General features: G+C 40.9%; 1 protein-coding gene across 9 annotated transcripts in view; it reads right to left on the minus strand.

The window, feature by feature from the left end:
- The window catches only part of LOC119657652 (tropomodulin), a 210,090-nt gene that overhangs the window by 29,734 nt on the left and 165,321 nt on the right, over nucleotides 1-15,035 (minus strand). For all 9 annotated transcript variants that reach the window (XR_005250155.1, XM_038064674.1, XM_038064665.1 and 6 more), the window contains 4 exons: nucleotides 10,306-10,597; nucleotides 10,012-10,232; nucleotides 9,459-9,710; nucleotides 3,169-3,316 (listed from right to left, as the gene is read on the minus strand). Coding sequence is in view for 8 of the 9 variants with exons in the window: in XM_038064674.1 (XP_037920602.1) it covers nucleotides 3,169-3,316; nucleotides 9,459-9,710; nucleotides 10,012-10,232; nucleotides 10,306-10,597 (913 nt within the window). In the remaining variant the exon portion in view is untranslated. The remainder of the gene's footprint in view (nucleotides 1-3,168; nucleotides 3,317-9,458; nucleotides 9,711-10,011; nucleotides 10,233-10,305; nucleotides 10,598-15,035) is intronic.

A 15,035-nucleotide genomic window follows, 5' to 3' on the forward strand; every position in this document is an offset into this window, starting at 1 on the left:
CTGGTCGGTGGACATACCGCATCATTCCGGATATTCAGAGATGGTTTGAACGAAACCATGGGGAATTAAGCTACGAGTTAACCCAATTCTTAAGTGGACATGGAGGTTATCGTGCTTATTTACATCGATTTGGTCACGACGAATCACCATGCTTCCCAAGATGTGGTAACGTCGCTGAGAATGCGAGAAGCGGTCGCAGACAGGCGTTTAACACCCGAAAACATTGTGGAGTTCATGCTGGAGTCAACGGATGCCTGGGACCAGGTTGTAAGGGAACTGCAAGCTATTCATCAACAGCTTAGGCAGGAAGAACTACGACGAAAACATGCTGGAGTCAACGGATGCCTGGAACCAGGTTGTAAGGGAACTGCAAGCTATTCATCAACAGCTTAGGCAGGAAGAACTACGACGAAAAGAAGGAAGGGAGACAACCATAATGAGCCGCAGTTAAAAGCTGATCCAGCCCCGCGACGCAATACTTTATGGGAGTTCCGTGCGGAGAGTGGAATGAGAAGGAGGTGGTTTTAGTGAGTATAAATCTCACGTAACTGCGTAGCAGGAGCCAGCAGTAGGTTTTGAACCTTTCCACCGAAAAAAAAGACAGACAGACAGTAAACCGATTTTAATAAGGTTTTGTGTTTACACAAAACCTTAAAAATGGACCAATATTTCGCATTAAACCGTTCAGCTGAGCTAAATTGGTGATTCGTGCAATAGGCGCTGAATTTGCTCGTAGTGAGATTTTTAATTTGGTGGGTAAGACATGGAAACAACAACCACCCTAAAAAAGTCCCGTGAAACACCATAGGGGATGTTGGCCTGCTCCATATTGCGGATAGCTCTAATTCATGGAAATCTTGCAAAGCTTCCCAAACTTTCCGATCCAGAACAACATCACTTTTTAGTTAAAGCAAAGAACGACATATTTAACATTATTTGTATAACATAATCCAGGAATTCAAATCGAACATGAAATCAGTACTTATAAGTAAACGACGGAGAAAACGCGATCCCCTTGAACTACAGAACATATTAACCATAAAATATCTATTTTCTACCTAAAAATATTCTCTTTGAAACTGTGCCATCTTCCGAAAAATCGACCATAAAGCAACCTTAACATTCCAATAGAAATCTAAAACAACTCGCATAAAAATAATTCAAAATAACAACTTCCTTTCAACAAAATAGAATAATTCAAAACAGTCCGATGAATAAAATTAAAATTTTCCGGATACAATCTGAACGCATTCGCGTAGAACCGAATGCGCATATCTTGCTCAGATTGTACGTTTCGTCGATCTATTTCTGACCAAATATTATTTTTATTCAAATACATATACATGCATTACGTTGGATTCCTCAAAGAGGGGACCGAAATAGCCGAAGGTAACTTCTATGACACACTACGAAGGAAGGAAAAAATGTCGCTGAATGTGATTCAATGTGAAAAATTGAATGCCATGGACATTCTTACATCAAATTTGATTCAGACTCTGCGATTTTGGCAAATTATGACTCTTGATGAAGTCTCTTCTGTCCCCCAGGACATCTTGCAAAAGACACTCAAGAGACGATTAAGTGATGCGATGATGGGCGTGCAATAATTTTAAATAATTATTATGGCGAATATCTGGTGGGAAATTGGGCATGTAGCACACATTTGGATAGCTGGCAAATGGCAGTGATGGGATGAGATTTATGCAGTTCAAGGATACCGTAAGTACGGTCGAATGGAGGAAGCGGCAAGGTCAAAATAGTTTGAAACTCCGCAGGGAGACGTAAGAGTGACATGCCAGCGAGGATGTTGTGGATGTATGAATTCGTATGAAATATGATTCGATTTCGATTAACATGAGAAAATATGTTTGGAAAATATCTGAACATTTTCCCAGACGCTAGGAAATTTAGAGGGGACCTCGATATTGAGGGCAGGATCCGATAGTGAGATTATTTTAATACCAGATTGCTCAAAAAATCAACTCCATTATGGATCCCTTTAGCAAAATATGACTAGAAATCAGTCAGAAGCTACAAAGCGGATCGTCTAGTTTAGGGACTTTATCAAGCTATTATAGTGTATTCCTATGTCTATTTGTCAGTAATCTATTTTGCATTAGAAACCAATATAAATTTCTGAGCCATTAGAATTCAAACAATGGATAGGCTCAACATACAAACAAGTTTCCTACATTGGGAGGACTCTAAAATAACAAAACTCTGAACGAAACAACATTTTTGATGTTTCAGATGAGACACTCAAATGTTACGAATGGGCAACATACGTAACCAACAGAAACTTCTGATTAAGACTTTAGAATTCGGGGATGTAACGCAAAGCTGGGGAAGTCATATTACCTTCATTTTGACCAAGATCAGTCTAAAAAGAATTCTATCAAGTAATTTATAGAGACAGATATAATTCAAGATGATTCTCAAAAAAACATTTCGAAAATCATCCCAAATTCAATGAATTTTTCCAAAATTTTGAAATGGTCAACAAGAAAAAAAAAATGAAAACGAAAAATGCATTAGATCTGAATGCATCCTTAAATTTCCTTCTCGTCATCATGACCGATAAGGGTGGTGCGTGGAGTACAGCTTGATGATGATTTGATTTGATTGTTCTGTGCATGGTCGTCAATGATTTTAATGGTTTTTATCTCATCGTTTTTTGCGTTTGTAGTAGCATTTAGCGATGATAATGGCGGCGATGATTGCGGTAATGATGAAAGCGTGATAAGCTTTCGTTTATCATATTTATAAGCATCATCTAGATTGATGAATGGCATTATATCCGTGTTGGCATGATCTTGTGTACCTTTCGAATTCGGCCCTGTTTCACCTATAGTACAAAATGCGCAAAGAATATAATTTTGATTTGTTTTATATTATCACATATGCGTTCTATGACTAAATAAAAGCCTTAGATATCTATTATTAACTTAAGCATAAATCCATCCAATCTTGGTTCCATAATTCGGGGCAGGATCGGTGATCTTGAAATCCTCTTCTCCTTCTTGCTGAAAATCTTATCTTCTAATCCGGAATGGCCTAATCTACTAACATTCCTATATCTATCTTAAAGTATCTATCATTCTAAAGCCCTCTCTTATGTCTTATCCAAAGAGTAGTTGTATATATTCAAAATAAGCACTCGATACTTACTCCTGTCGATATTACGCTGTAGGTGGGCTGCAATTCGATGGCGAGCATCGTTGAATTCCAAATGGAGGCCTAGTCGAAGAAGTGATGTATTCTTTTCCACAAGTTCCGTGATTTCCATTTCGATCTTGTTACCGAGTACTTGTGATCTCTGCAAATAATAAATTCTGTATTAGTTGAGGACATAGTTTATATGTTCATTTGATTTTTTTTAAGTAAACATTCATTTAGGAAGGCACGGTTGATGTGAAGTGCTGGGAGACCAACAAAAAAGCCAATCAAGGACTTTTAGATGATGCCATACTATAGATCCACCAACTCAGCGGCCAAATATATTCAGTTATTGAGAATTCGCTACCACCGAGGCACTAAATGCGCCTTTATCTCTGGTGCAGATCAAGTTGTCGGAAACGTCTCAAAAGGACATGACAAGATCTGGCTATGAAAAAGTGAAGGTGGATCGTTGAATTTAAGGAGGGTGAGAGCTGTATTGGCCGATTCAAGCGAGAGTGAGCACCACAACCCTGAATCTTATAATATCTGATGGAGTTTCACCTCATCTGCATGTTATGGCAAGTCGCGTAACATGCAGATCCTCTAGCAGGAATTTTTCTGTGTAGCCCCTGTTGTCTCTGCAAAGTTTCTGCTTGCATTCATTAAGAAATTCTGGGAATCTGGGTTATTTCCTAGTAATAAATGAATGATGTATTTGCCTGTTTCCTATTGCGTGCGGATAACAGTTGAAATTATTTTAGGATGCATCAAAGAACACCTTGAATATAGGACTATACTCGAGAAACTTAGCCACATAATGCTTTATTATCAGAGACGAAGAGAGAGCTCTCTACTCACTATACTATATTGACATTGCAGAACAAGATGCAGGGTTCGGATAGAAAATAGAGATTGAGACAGAAAAGTAAATGGACACGCTGGGCTAGATTAGAAACCTCCACGCGAAGTTAACTCACTTTGCAATGGTCCTGCAAAAATATAGGCAGGACTAGAATGGTGGTGCCTTTAGTGCATCCTAACGCTATCCCCGAAAAAAAGAATATTCCTTTTCATAAAAAGTACTCAAAAAGCTGTAATCAAGACAGAATTGCCAATGGATAATTCAGTAAGTGGCGTGAGAGAAGATTATTCCTTTTTGTGCTAGGGATTATGAGTATACATGTTTCCTGTTTGTCGTAAAAGTCAAATAAAAGAAGTAGACATATTTGAGCTAGCAACCTTCGTTACCCTGTCATCAGCGTCAGGTTTTTCAGATACTAAACAATGTACAAAATATTATTGATGTGAGTGCCAAAAGATTAGAACGTCGCTGACCATAAGTAACAAGCGCCGAGCGTCTGCTTTGACATTGGTGCGACCAGAGCCTGTATTTGATACCAGATCATCCACTACTCTGAAGGGTAAAACTCTACGAGTTCTCGCAACAGAGTGGAGAAATTTGAATTCCCGCCGACAGATGAAAATCTTTGTGATGGAATGCGGGTCCCTAAAGTGGCATGTTCAACACCCCTTAAAAAGGAGTACATGGAGGGAGGGATTTTAACGGAACACTGCTCCTCAAACTAATTGAGCTCATAATCTTGGCTATATGTACTCAATGTGAGGATAAGGAGATGCCGAACTTAAACAAAAATGCCTTTTGAAGATTTTTCTTCAACGAAGAGTTCTGCCTCTAGAGGACGTTCTCAGATTCGCGAAAACTGCCAGACGCCGCAGGCAAATATTTAAACAACTTATCAAGAAATATAAAGGCTGGTATCATCGCAAATCGAGAAGCTGGCCCCACATAAAATAGCGTCGTAAAGCTTGATCGAATATGAAAACGGATGCAAAATGAGAAAGGAGCAAAAGGCTCTAACGACAACTATCAGTGGGGCCAAGCACAACCCACTAAATATCCAGTACCCCAAAAAAATTCGTCAAATACCACACAGGTTTGAATAAAATAGTCCTGAAAATTAATAGCATATTATACGTGTAATGAGTTACTTTGCCAACTTGTATTTCGAGAACCATAGAAAGAAAACCTGGGCCCGAGGTGAAAATTATGAGCGCTCTATTATCGCCTTAGCTATTTCGTTGTGTGCTTCAGTTCTGGACGCCCAGAAAATATTTTATCTGTGGAAAATCACGCTCATCCCCCCTTCTCTGTACTGTTTACTTTCTGTGTTCAACATTATCCTCGCCTGGGCCATATTGTCACTGAATGTTTTGTAACGAATACATTGTAGGAGGTGAATAAAAGTGGCGAAGCGATCCTTTTTTGCGATGGTTGTTTGTCTTCACTTGACAATAATAATGAAGGCTATTTTTATCGTTATCCACTGCGGTGGATGTACAGCACACTATGGATTCCTGCGGAAGTAACATCCTCCTTGAGTTCAACATAACAGTCGCACTAGAGCCGTATTTACTCTGGGTAGTTACTGACACAAGTAATAAGATAACCGCGAATGCTTTCAGTAGTGAAATCGAATCGCGAAAATCAGACTGCAACTATCATTATTTGCTTCAGTACTCTTCCCACAGTACCTAAAAAGTAAGAGGATAGGTATCAACACAAGTTTCTCCTCCATCCATGCCGCCAAGATCTTCTCTACAATGCATGCTTCGGGCAAATTGACAAACATATCCGAAATTATAAGGTTTGCCTTCCGGGTCCGCTTTGTCTTTTTATATCCTAATTCAAATTTCCAGTAATCCTTCTTTGATGACTAAGGTTACAATTATTATTTCTTCAGTCTCTCATGGGATAGGGATGAGGTTGCTCTCTAGCTGAGGAATTAAAACCTGAATGATGATAAAATGAGCAGAGTGCTTTCAAGGGTCTCATTCAATTCACATTACGGTCTCCCCATTTTAGACGTTGTAAGTACTCTTCGGATTTCCCCTAGCTGGGATAAAATTACCTAGCGAATAACAAATCAGCAGGATGAAGCCTTATACACCTCGATGCTCATCCTGCCGAGACAAAAAAGGAAATCTGATTTCCGATAGAATGGGCATATTGAAGCGATAGATTGAATACTTTGATGAACTACTGAACAATCATAGCATCGGCGAGTTGGAGGTCTCGCCAACTGAAGACGACGGACAAATACTGCCACCACCAAATGTAGAAGAAACAGTCCGCGCAATTCATCGGCTTAAAAATCATCAGTCGCCAAAAGCCGATGGAATTACAGCCGAATTGGTTAAATGTGGAGGCAACCAATTACATCAAGTGGTTCATCAATTTACGCTCAAAGTATGGGACAGCGAATCAATTCCTGACGACTGGCAACGAAGCATTATCTGTCTCATACATGAAAAGGGGGATATCACACAGTGCAGCAATTATAGAGGTATCACCTTGCCGAATACCATCTATAAGATATTCTCCGCTATCTTGTTAGGCCGAATAGCCCCATACGTCCAGAACATCATTGGTCCATACCAAAGAGACCTCACTCAAGGTAAATCAGCAACAGATCAGATTTTCTCTCTGCGGTAAGCGATGAAACAACTGTTGGAATATGGACATCAGTTGCACCATCTCTTCATTGACTTTAAAGCCGGCTATGATAGCATAGCCAGAGTAAAACTGTACACGACCATGAGAGAATTCGGTATCCCGACAAAATTGACAAGACTCACTAGGCTGACCCTGACCAATGTGCGAGGCCAGATAAAAGCATCAGGATCACTCTCAAGACCATTCGACATCAATAACGGTCTACGACAAGGGGACGCCCTATCATGCGTCCTCTATAACTTGGCCCTCGAGAAAGTGATCCGTGATGCTGAGGTAAATGCAGGAGGTACCATCCTCTCTAAGTTCGCCCAACTACTGGCCTATACTGACGATATCGACATCATGGAAAGAACAACCCGAGATGCACAATCTACCTTCATCCAGATCGAGCAAGCGGCGCGTGATCTTGGGCTGCACATTAATGAAGGCAAGATGAAGTACATGGTGGCAACGTCGGCGCCAAAACCAAAAGAACGAACAACATCGAATCGCACTGGTCAAACGAACTCAATGAAGATAGGAAACTACAACTTTGAGACCGTTGAAAATTTCTCCTATCTAGGGTCGAAAATCACAATCGATAACAGCTATGACGATGAAATCCGCGCACGGTTGTTGGCTGCCAACAGAGTCTATTTCAGTTTACAAAAACTGTTTCGTTCGAAACGTCTCACCATCTTGCCAGTCCTTATGTATTCCTCGGAGATTTGGGTTTTTAGCAAAGAAAAACTGCGAACTGTTGGCCGCGTTCGAGAGAAGAATCCTCCGAAGAATTTTTGACCCCGTACATGAGGATGGATGATTCCGTAGTCTACATAACGATGAAATCTATGAGCGATGCCATGACCGTCAGGTTGTGGATAAAATCCGGCTCAATAGGTTACGATGGGCGGGTCACTTAATCCGTATGGACGAGGGTGATCCAGCCCGGAAAGTCTATAAGGACAATATCTATGATAGAAAAAAAGACGAGGCGGACCCTGCCTAAGATGGAGCGACAGCGTAGGTCAGGACGCCAGACAGCTTTTAGGGATATCGAATTGGTGGACCTCGGCGCAAAATTGTCTGTCTGGAGTTGCTTATTAAGGCATGCCTAGACCGGATACCGGTTGTTGCGTCGCTGATGATGATGATGATGAATAATATGGAAATAATCAACAATAAAGTGTTGAGGCATATTATGACGCTGTGCATGTCAGTCCCACAAATGAAACAGAACCATTTTTCGGTACTAAGGTATGTCATTTTTGTTCGCCAGTACCTTTTCCAAATTGGAGTAGCTGCATACTTACACACCCCATACCGTAGCTATTCCAAATATTGTATGATTTGACCGCCAGATATTCATGATGAATTTGAGGCCGTTTCGCACTCTATCGTGGTCTGCCCTTTATCACCAAAAGTTCTGTATCCAATGAACGATCGACATCCTTTACAGAACTTCGCGAAGTATTCATAGATGAATAGGACGGTATAGAGAAAATCGGGGTTCAGGGTTATTAGGGGCCTCTCTATGTTACCAACCTGTTTTTATTTAATTTTATCAAAGTCTGTATTTGAGGTCCTTGAGAAAATTCGTAAGAGTTGATTTCGAGACTTTTGTTATGAATTACGATATCAAAATGATTAAGTACTACCAGTAGCCTGGACATATTTCTGTGATAAACCTTTCTTTCTAGGACAGTTAGTAACAGACCATGTAGTTTTCAGCCTTTCAATATACAACACTGATCATTATGGTACAGTAATCCATCAAACTATTTGAATCTAAATTAGATATTCTGCATTGACAATTTTTCCACGCGTTTTTAAAAGAACAGTTTCCTGTAAGAAGTAAGTAGTGACCAAAGCGTCGTGCATGGCACACATGAATCGCTATGTCAAAACTGACATGAAACCATTTATTCGACGAATGCCACACACCTCCAGCACCCTTACCGTACTTTGCCTTTGACCTCATTGAACACACGTAGTTTAGTTCGTTCAATAAATTGCATGAAACTTTCTACCTTACGGAGTTGAATGAGTGGACTTGGTAATGCGCTAATATTTCGTTTATCTGTTTCGAAAGACTGCTAGCCATCGAAGAACTCACTTAAAAGTTTCATTACATTTAAATGCAAACGGTGTGATCATAAAGCAGTGAACGATTCTTTCACTAGAAAGTTGAAGCAAACCAAGAGCCGCAGGTTTGAAATGATAAATACGATATACGCAGGATGGTGGCCTTATTTCCAATGAAAGTAACTAATAAGGAATTCTAAGATACGAATGAATTCATTCTATCAGATTGTGCGAAGATGATATCGAAAGGGATTGGATATATTCGATTATTTTCACAAATATTTTCCTTAGCATTTCCAAGCGTCAAGACAAATTGTTGACTGAATGCCAAATATTCGTTATTTATGCAGCGACAGACGAAATTTAAGATGCTCGATTTATACTTTCTTGAATTGAATGAATGCTCAAAATAAATGCATACAATGTCTTTTCCATATTTTATTACAAGGTATGAGAGCTACGGTGTCAATAAATATTTCGAATGAATGGCATTGAGGGGCAGCTGCGACATGGACAAGTGGACCGGACACTTTGAAATGTTCCTTTAAATTTGGCAAGGAACTGACATATACGCGTGCTACTACTAAAAGCAGATGTATATTTGGTAAAAAATCTTAATTAATAATTAGAAAAACATTTATAGTCTTATAAAAGGAGGGTTGAATATTGACCTATGCAATAAAACTATCAAAATATTTACCTGATTCGACGCTCTGAATTCCTCAATTGTTCGAGCTTTCAATAATGCTTTCACCAATCGAACAATTAGAGGTGGACTAATGAAATTTGTTTCAACGTTTAATACTCTCAATGTTTTGCTTTTTTCGATTGCTTCTGCCAACAAGAGAGCCATTTTATCTGTTAGGCCAACATTTGTGAGTGATAGAACTTCCAAATGTTCATTTCCGGGCAGTGATTCAAATAATTGTTCAAATTGTTTATCCGCAATATTCTGTGAAAAGAAGAACATTTTTAAAAAATTAAATAGTTTACTTGAAAATGTCTAAACATCTTTTACAGTTCTTTGATGTTTGCAAGGACCGGAAATTATTGTTTTGTGTAGATAACTTTTTGAGATTTGCGTAGAATGTCCATCAAGTTTTAATTGAAAATTTCAGAAGCGATGGATCATGGACAAACTGCTCTATAGACTTTGGCCATGATTATTAATTTTTGTTGGATAGATAAATTTGTCCACAAATTTTGGATTAAAATTTATTGAGGACTTCGAAATATTCAAATATTGTACTCACCTTAATATTATTCAAGTTCAATTCAATTAACTTGGCGTCATCTTCCTTAATTCTCTTAATTGAAGCTTCAACGTCTGTGTTGTTCGGGGGGTCAACAGGGTATATTTTTTGTGTTGATGATTTTGTGATTCCGTCCCAGCCAAGCCCGACGGGTTGGCCTTTGTTCAACAAGGAGGCATGATACTGATCTTGATTCATCATTGAGTGGAAACCAAGAATAGCTGTCGAGTAAATAAAATGAAAAATTTTCAAAATCGCTGACAGCGAAAAGATAGGAAACTGCCCGATACTAACCAGCTAAATCAATAATTTCTTCCTGCGAAGCATCAGTCAAGGCTTGTTCATATTCCTCGCCCAAATCGATTGCGATTTGTTCTTCGACTTCCTTCTCCTTCTCCTCTTTTGGTGGCGGTACCCATTTTTTGCCTCTGATTGTACCCTTGACGTACGGCTCGAATTCAGGTTGATCCGGCTCCTCTATTGCTTGTTTGTTTATATGTTCAATTAATTTCTTTCGATTCAACGGTCCTGTAGGCTGTTTATCACATTGATAGGAGTGCCGTTGATCAGGAGGTAGAAATTGGTCCTGGAATAGCCAAAAGATTCGAATTAAGTATTTGAATTATAAAATTTTTAAATAAGATAAGAACAAATATCCCGTCCGGAAGCTATTTTGATTTATGCTATAAAAAGTAACTTCATGACTTCTAATCATGGTCAACTCTGATATGAACCCAAATTCTGCTAACTATGAACTTTAAATATATTGGGTTGGGGTAACAGTAATGTCGCATTTGTGATCGAATTTTAATGCTTTATTTAACATACTTAGAATTATCCGATTTAAGTCAAATATGCGCCGTTTTGTTCGCGAACTTTTAGAAGGCAACTCCATTGTCCCCCCCCTATAAAGCCCCCTCCTTATTTGCGAAAAACTCAGACAGCCAGTTTTCGCAAGCCTCTTTTGAGGCCAACTTAGGAGCACCAAGAGCGTTTTGCATGGACCGGAAGAGATGGTAATCACTTGGTGCCAGGTCCGAACTATATGGTGGGTGCAATAGGACATCCCATTCGAGCTCTCGTAGCTTCTGGCGGGTCATTAAAGATGTGTGAGGCCGAGCGTTGTCCTGGTGGAACAGAACACCATTCCTGTTGACCAATCCTGGCCGCTTCTGGTCAATCGCCTGCTTCAAACGGTCGAGTTGCTCACAGCAGAGGACTGAATTGAAGGTCTGACCATAGTTGAGCAGCTCATAGTGGATGACTCCCTTCCAATCCCACCAAACACACAGCAAAACCTTCCTGGCCCTCAATCCGAGCTTGGCGATGGTTTGGGCCAGCTCGCCGCGCTTCGACCACGAGCTTTCTCGCTTGAGATTTTCGTACGTGATCCACTTTTCATCACCAGTCACCATCCGCTTCAAAAACGGGTCGAATTCGTTCCATTTCAGCAGTGCATCGCAGGCGTTCATTCGGTCCAAGAGATTTTTTTCCATCAACTCGTGTGGCAAACATCCAGCTTTTTTTGGAATCCAATCTTCTGCAAATGGTTCCAATCGGTTTTATGGTCCTTTCCCAGTTCCTGGCCAATCGAGCGAATGCTCACATGCCTGTCTACTTGGATGATTTCAACGATTTTATCGGTTTCTACGACGATTGGCCTACCAATACGGGGCATATCTTCGACATCCACTACACCAGAACGAAATCGATCGAACCAACGCTGTGCTGTGCGAATCGTTACAGTATCGGACCCATAAACTTCACAATTTTTTTGGCTGCCTTCGTTGCATTTTTACCTCTCAGGGGGGTGGGACTATAAGGAGCATATTAATTTGCATATGCATGACCTTACTTTATTGTCTTACCGTAGCTGACCGCACACCTGGTTTCGATAAGTACTAACCCTCAGGGATTCATGACGAGTGAACCGCGGGTGACCAGAATATGTCGGGGCAAACCAGGAATCCCCAGAACCACCGACACTTCTCTACCGAAGCCGACGTAAACCTGGCTATGTCCAAGGGGTAATCATGGTTTATACCAAGAACCAGTTTCTTCAGATCCTGTTCGAATAGTGTGCATTGGACCGGTATTAAGAGACTGTTTTTCCCGGAGCGAACGCTGATCCGTTTGTGAGTTCCGGGATCAGCTAAGCGAAGGTTAGGCCTCAGGGAACCTTCTCTTCGCACATACCTGTCTGACTATTCCGGTTCGATTCTTTGCACATAATGCGATGGTATAAATTTTCTGAAGACAAGAAAAACTAAGGAGCAACTCCAAGAGGAGAAAGAGCTGGCTGCGTTTGAGCCCGTGATGATTATGTGTCGCACATTGGAGCACCCAGGAAAGAAAGTATAAATGGCTTAAACACCCGGCGAAATTCCAGAGTGCACACATCAAGGTAAAAGAAAGGTTTGGAAAGTGATGCGACTTTCGGCTTGGAGCCGACAACTCCAATACTACAGTGTTTCTTTTCCAAAAAAAAAACTGAAAGAGAGATTTGAAACGGGGCAGATAACTTTGGATTTAAATCAACTCCCTTTTCCAAAGCTGAATAGGAATGGTTTATTTGGAAATACGCTGCTATTTTGAAGTGCATATAGTCTGCCACTTTATTTCAGAGAAACACCAACGGCCCAAAGAACCGCATATAGTCCGTTGCAGAGCGAACTGGGAAAAAGCAAAAGTATGAAGACGCCCCTAAAGAAGACATCATCCAAATAGCATCTACAGTACAAAAAAAGTCGAAGAAGAATTGGAAGAAGCAGGCTCCGTGCCGACAAAAAACCAAATTAAAGGCGGATACGAATGGCAGAGCAATAAAAGAAGAGCGAAAGAATCGAAGGACTAGATCACCAGATCGACGAAGGAAAAAACCTTTGTGAAATTCGAAGAGAGTGGAACGGAAATGTCTTCCAGTCGCAAGGAGAATGCTTCCAAAATCCTCTTAGATGCGATAACAACCGACAAAATCTATGTTCTGTGAGGCGATCAAGGACTAGTTTAAAGCCTATGTGCTCTTTGAAAATCCGACAGGAGTGTGGATCTCAAAAGACAATCAATATACGGATAGCCATCACGAGAGCAGAAACTCGCTATTATGAAAGCTGCCGAACAATGGATATGAATATTGGCAGCCTCCATAAAATGTTACAGGTGTTTGGGCTATGAGCACCCATCTACAACCTGTCGGGGATCTGGAAGAAAGACAGCAGATAAATGAGGCAGGTAAGCACAAACAAAGACTTGCTCTGAAAATGAGAGTTTTTTAAGAAACTAGTGCGTTATGATATGCATCTTTCAAATCAACACGCACCGGAATGCAACCACTCACAAATCGCTAGCGCAGTTGACAGCGGGGGTAAAAGCTGACCTAACACTAATCAGAGAACAATACTGAAACAAAAACCCTGCTTCATGGCCGAAGGGATGGACGGATCTTAGCTATGGCAGATTTTAATGCATGCCTCATCTAGACTATAGGGAAATGAATCCTAGGGATGGCGTTGAGGGCGGGGCTGGTAGTCTTAAATATTTGATATATGCCAATGCTCCGGCGTCTAGGATGGAAATGAGGCATTTGGATCGGTTGAAGGATGTGTTCTGGAAGATTTATCGGCAGGCAACAATTAAAATTGCGAGAATGTTCTACGTTACTCCTCCACGTATACCTACCCGTAGCTCTCTCCTCGCATGGGAAGTGGGGAAAGCTTTTGGGACAGACAGAGCCATGCTGGATAATATTTCGGAAAGTGGAGAGACTTCAACTGATGTCGTTATAAATTCAGTTACAAACCTGATAACGACAGCCTGGGCAACTTTCATATCTTGGAGAGCAGCCCAGCGTGACAAGCCCTCTATATGCTTGTGGAGCTATGGAGGAATACTTCAAGCTCAGCAGTTTTGCACACTGTTCAAATAACTGGAAAGTATGCACCAGTATGGCAGAGTACAGTTTAACTAAAAGGAGACTCTGTAGCGCGATAAATAAAGACAAATCTCGCTGCTGACAGGACCTAGCCAAGGAACATGCGAATATTCGTGGCCCTGAAGAGGGCGAAAGCACCCCAGCCGAGGTACACAAATTAGGGTTCCATCATTAGCACGCTTGCTAGGAGAAGAGTCTGAGCTGTTATTCGCATAGCGACCATCCATTGAAACAGTTGGGAACGTGTTCAAAAAGCTTCTCAGGAGTAAACTTGCTGGAGTGGTACGTGCTGCCAGGGAATGTTCCCAAAGGCAATTCGGTTTGAGTGTAAACGGATCCACAGTAGATACTGGCATGGAGGTCGAAGAGGTAGTATTCCCCATAACGCCATATATTAGGAATACCTTCGGTTCCTTAAGATGGGCGGACATGCCGACTCGAAGATGAGCCTTTCTCAAAAATCAAAACAGCCGCGGACAAAACTGCGGCGAAGATTTAAGTCGGCTAATAGCAAATGTGTCCTGCTTCTAGCTGGAAATGCCTTGACCATGAGCGCGATGCACACTGTTCTGTTCTAAGGGGGAGAGGCTTTTAGAAAAGTGTATTGGAAGCGCCTTGTGAAAGCGGTGGTACGGAGAACTTTGCGTGTTACATCTATCTACAGTACTATCGTACTATCGGAAGGACCGCCGTTGCATATCCTACCAAGGAACAGAAAGTGGTTGTTCGTGGGGAACGGGTGGCAACTACCTTGTGAAAACTACGAAACAGCAAGAATACATCTGAGGTTGAGATATCAGACATCAGAACGAAAAAGGTCTCAGTGGCGAAAGAGCCAAATGATATCTACGTTATTTGAAATAAGGGATGGACGGTTGAAAAGTTTCTAAAATTCATGATTACTCCACACACGGCTGTGCAGAGTGTTCAGAAGCAAAGCGGAAAGCAAAGGAAAATTAATCATTATTAAGGTGGACTGCCAATCTCGGGAAGCAACAAAAAAGAACTATGTATTAACTACAGATTTCGTAATATCCAGATACCCATGCATATGGAGGAGGATCCAAGTGAAAATCGACCCAAAGCTGAATCA

The sequence above is a fragment of the Hermetia illucens genome, chromosome 5, assembly GCF_905115235.1.
Source record: "Hermetia illucens chromosome 5, iHerIll2.2.curated.20191125, whole genome shotgun sequence".
In the NCBI taxonomy this organism is placed as follows: Eukaryota; Metazoa; Arthropoda; class Insecta; order Diptera; family Stratiomyidae; genus Hermetia; species Hermetia illucens.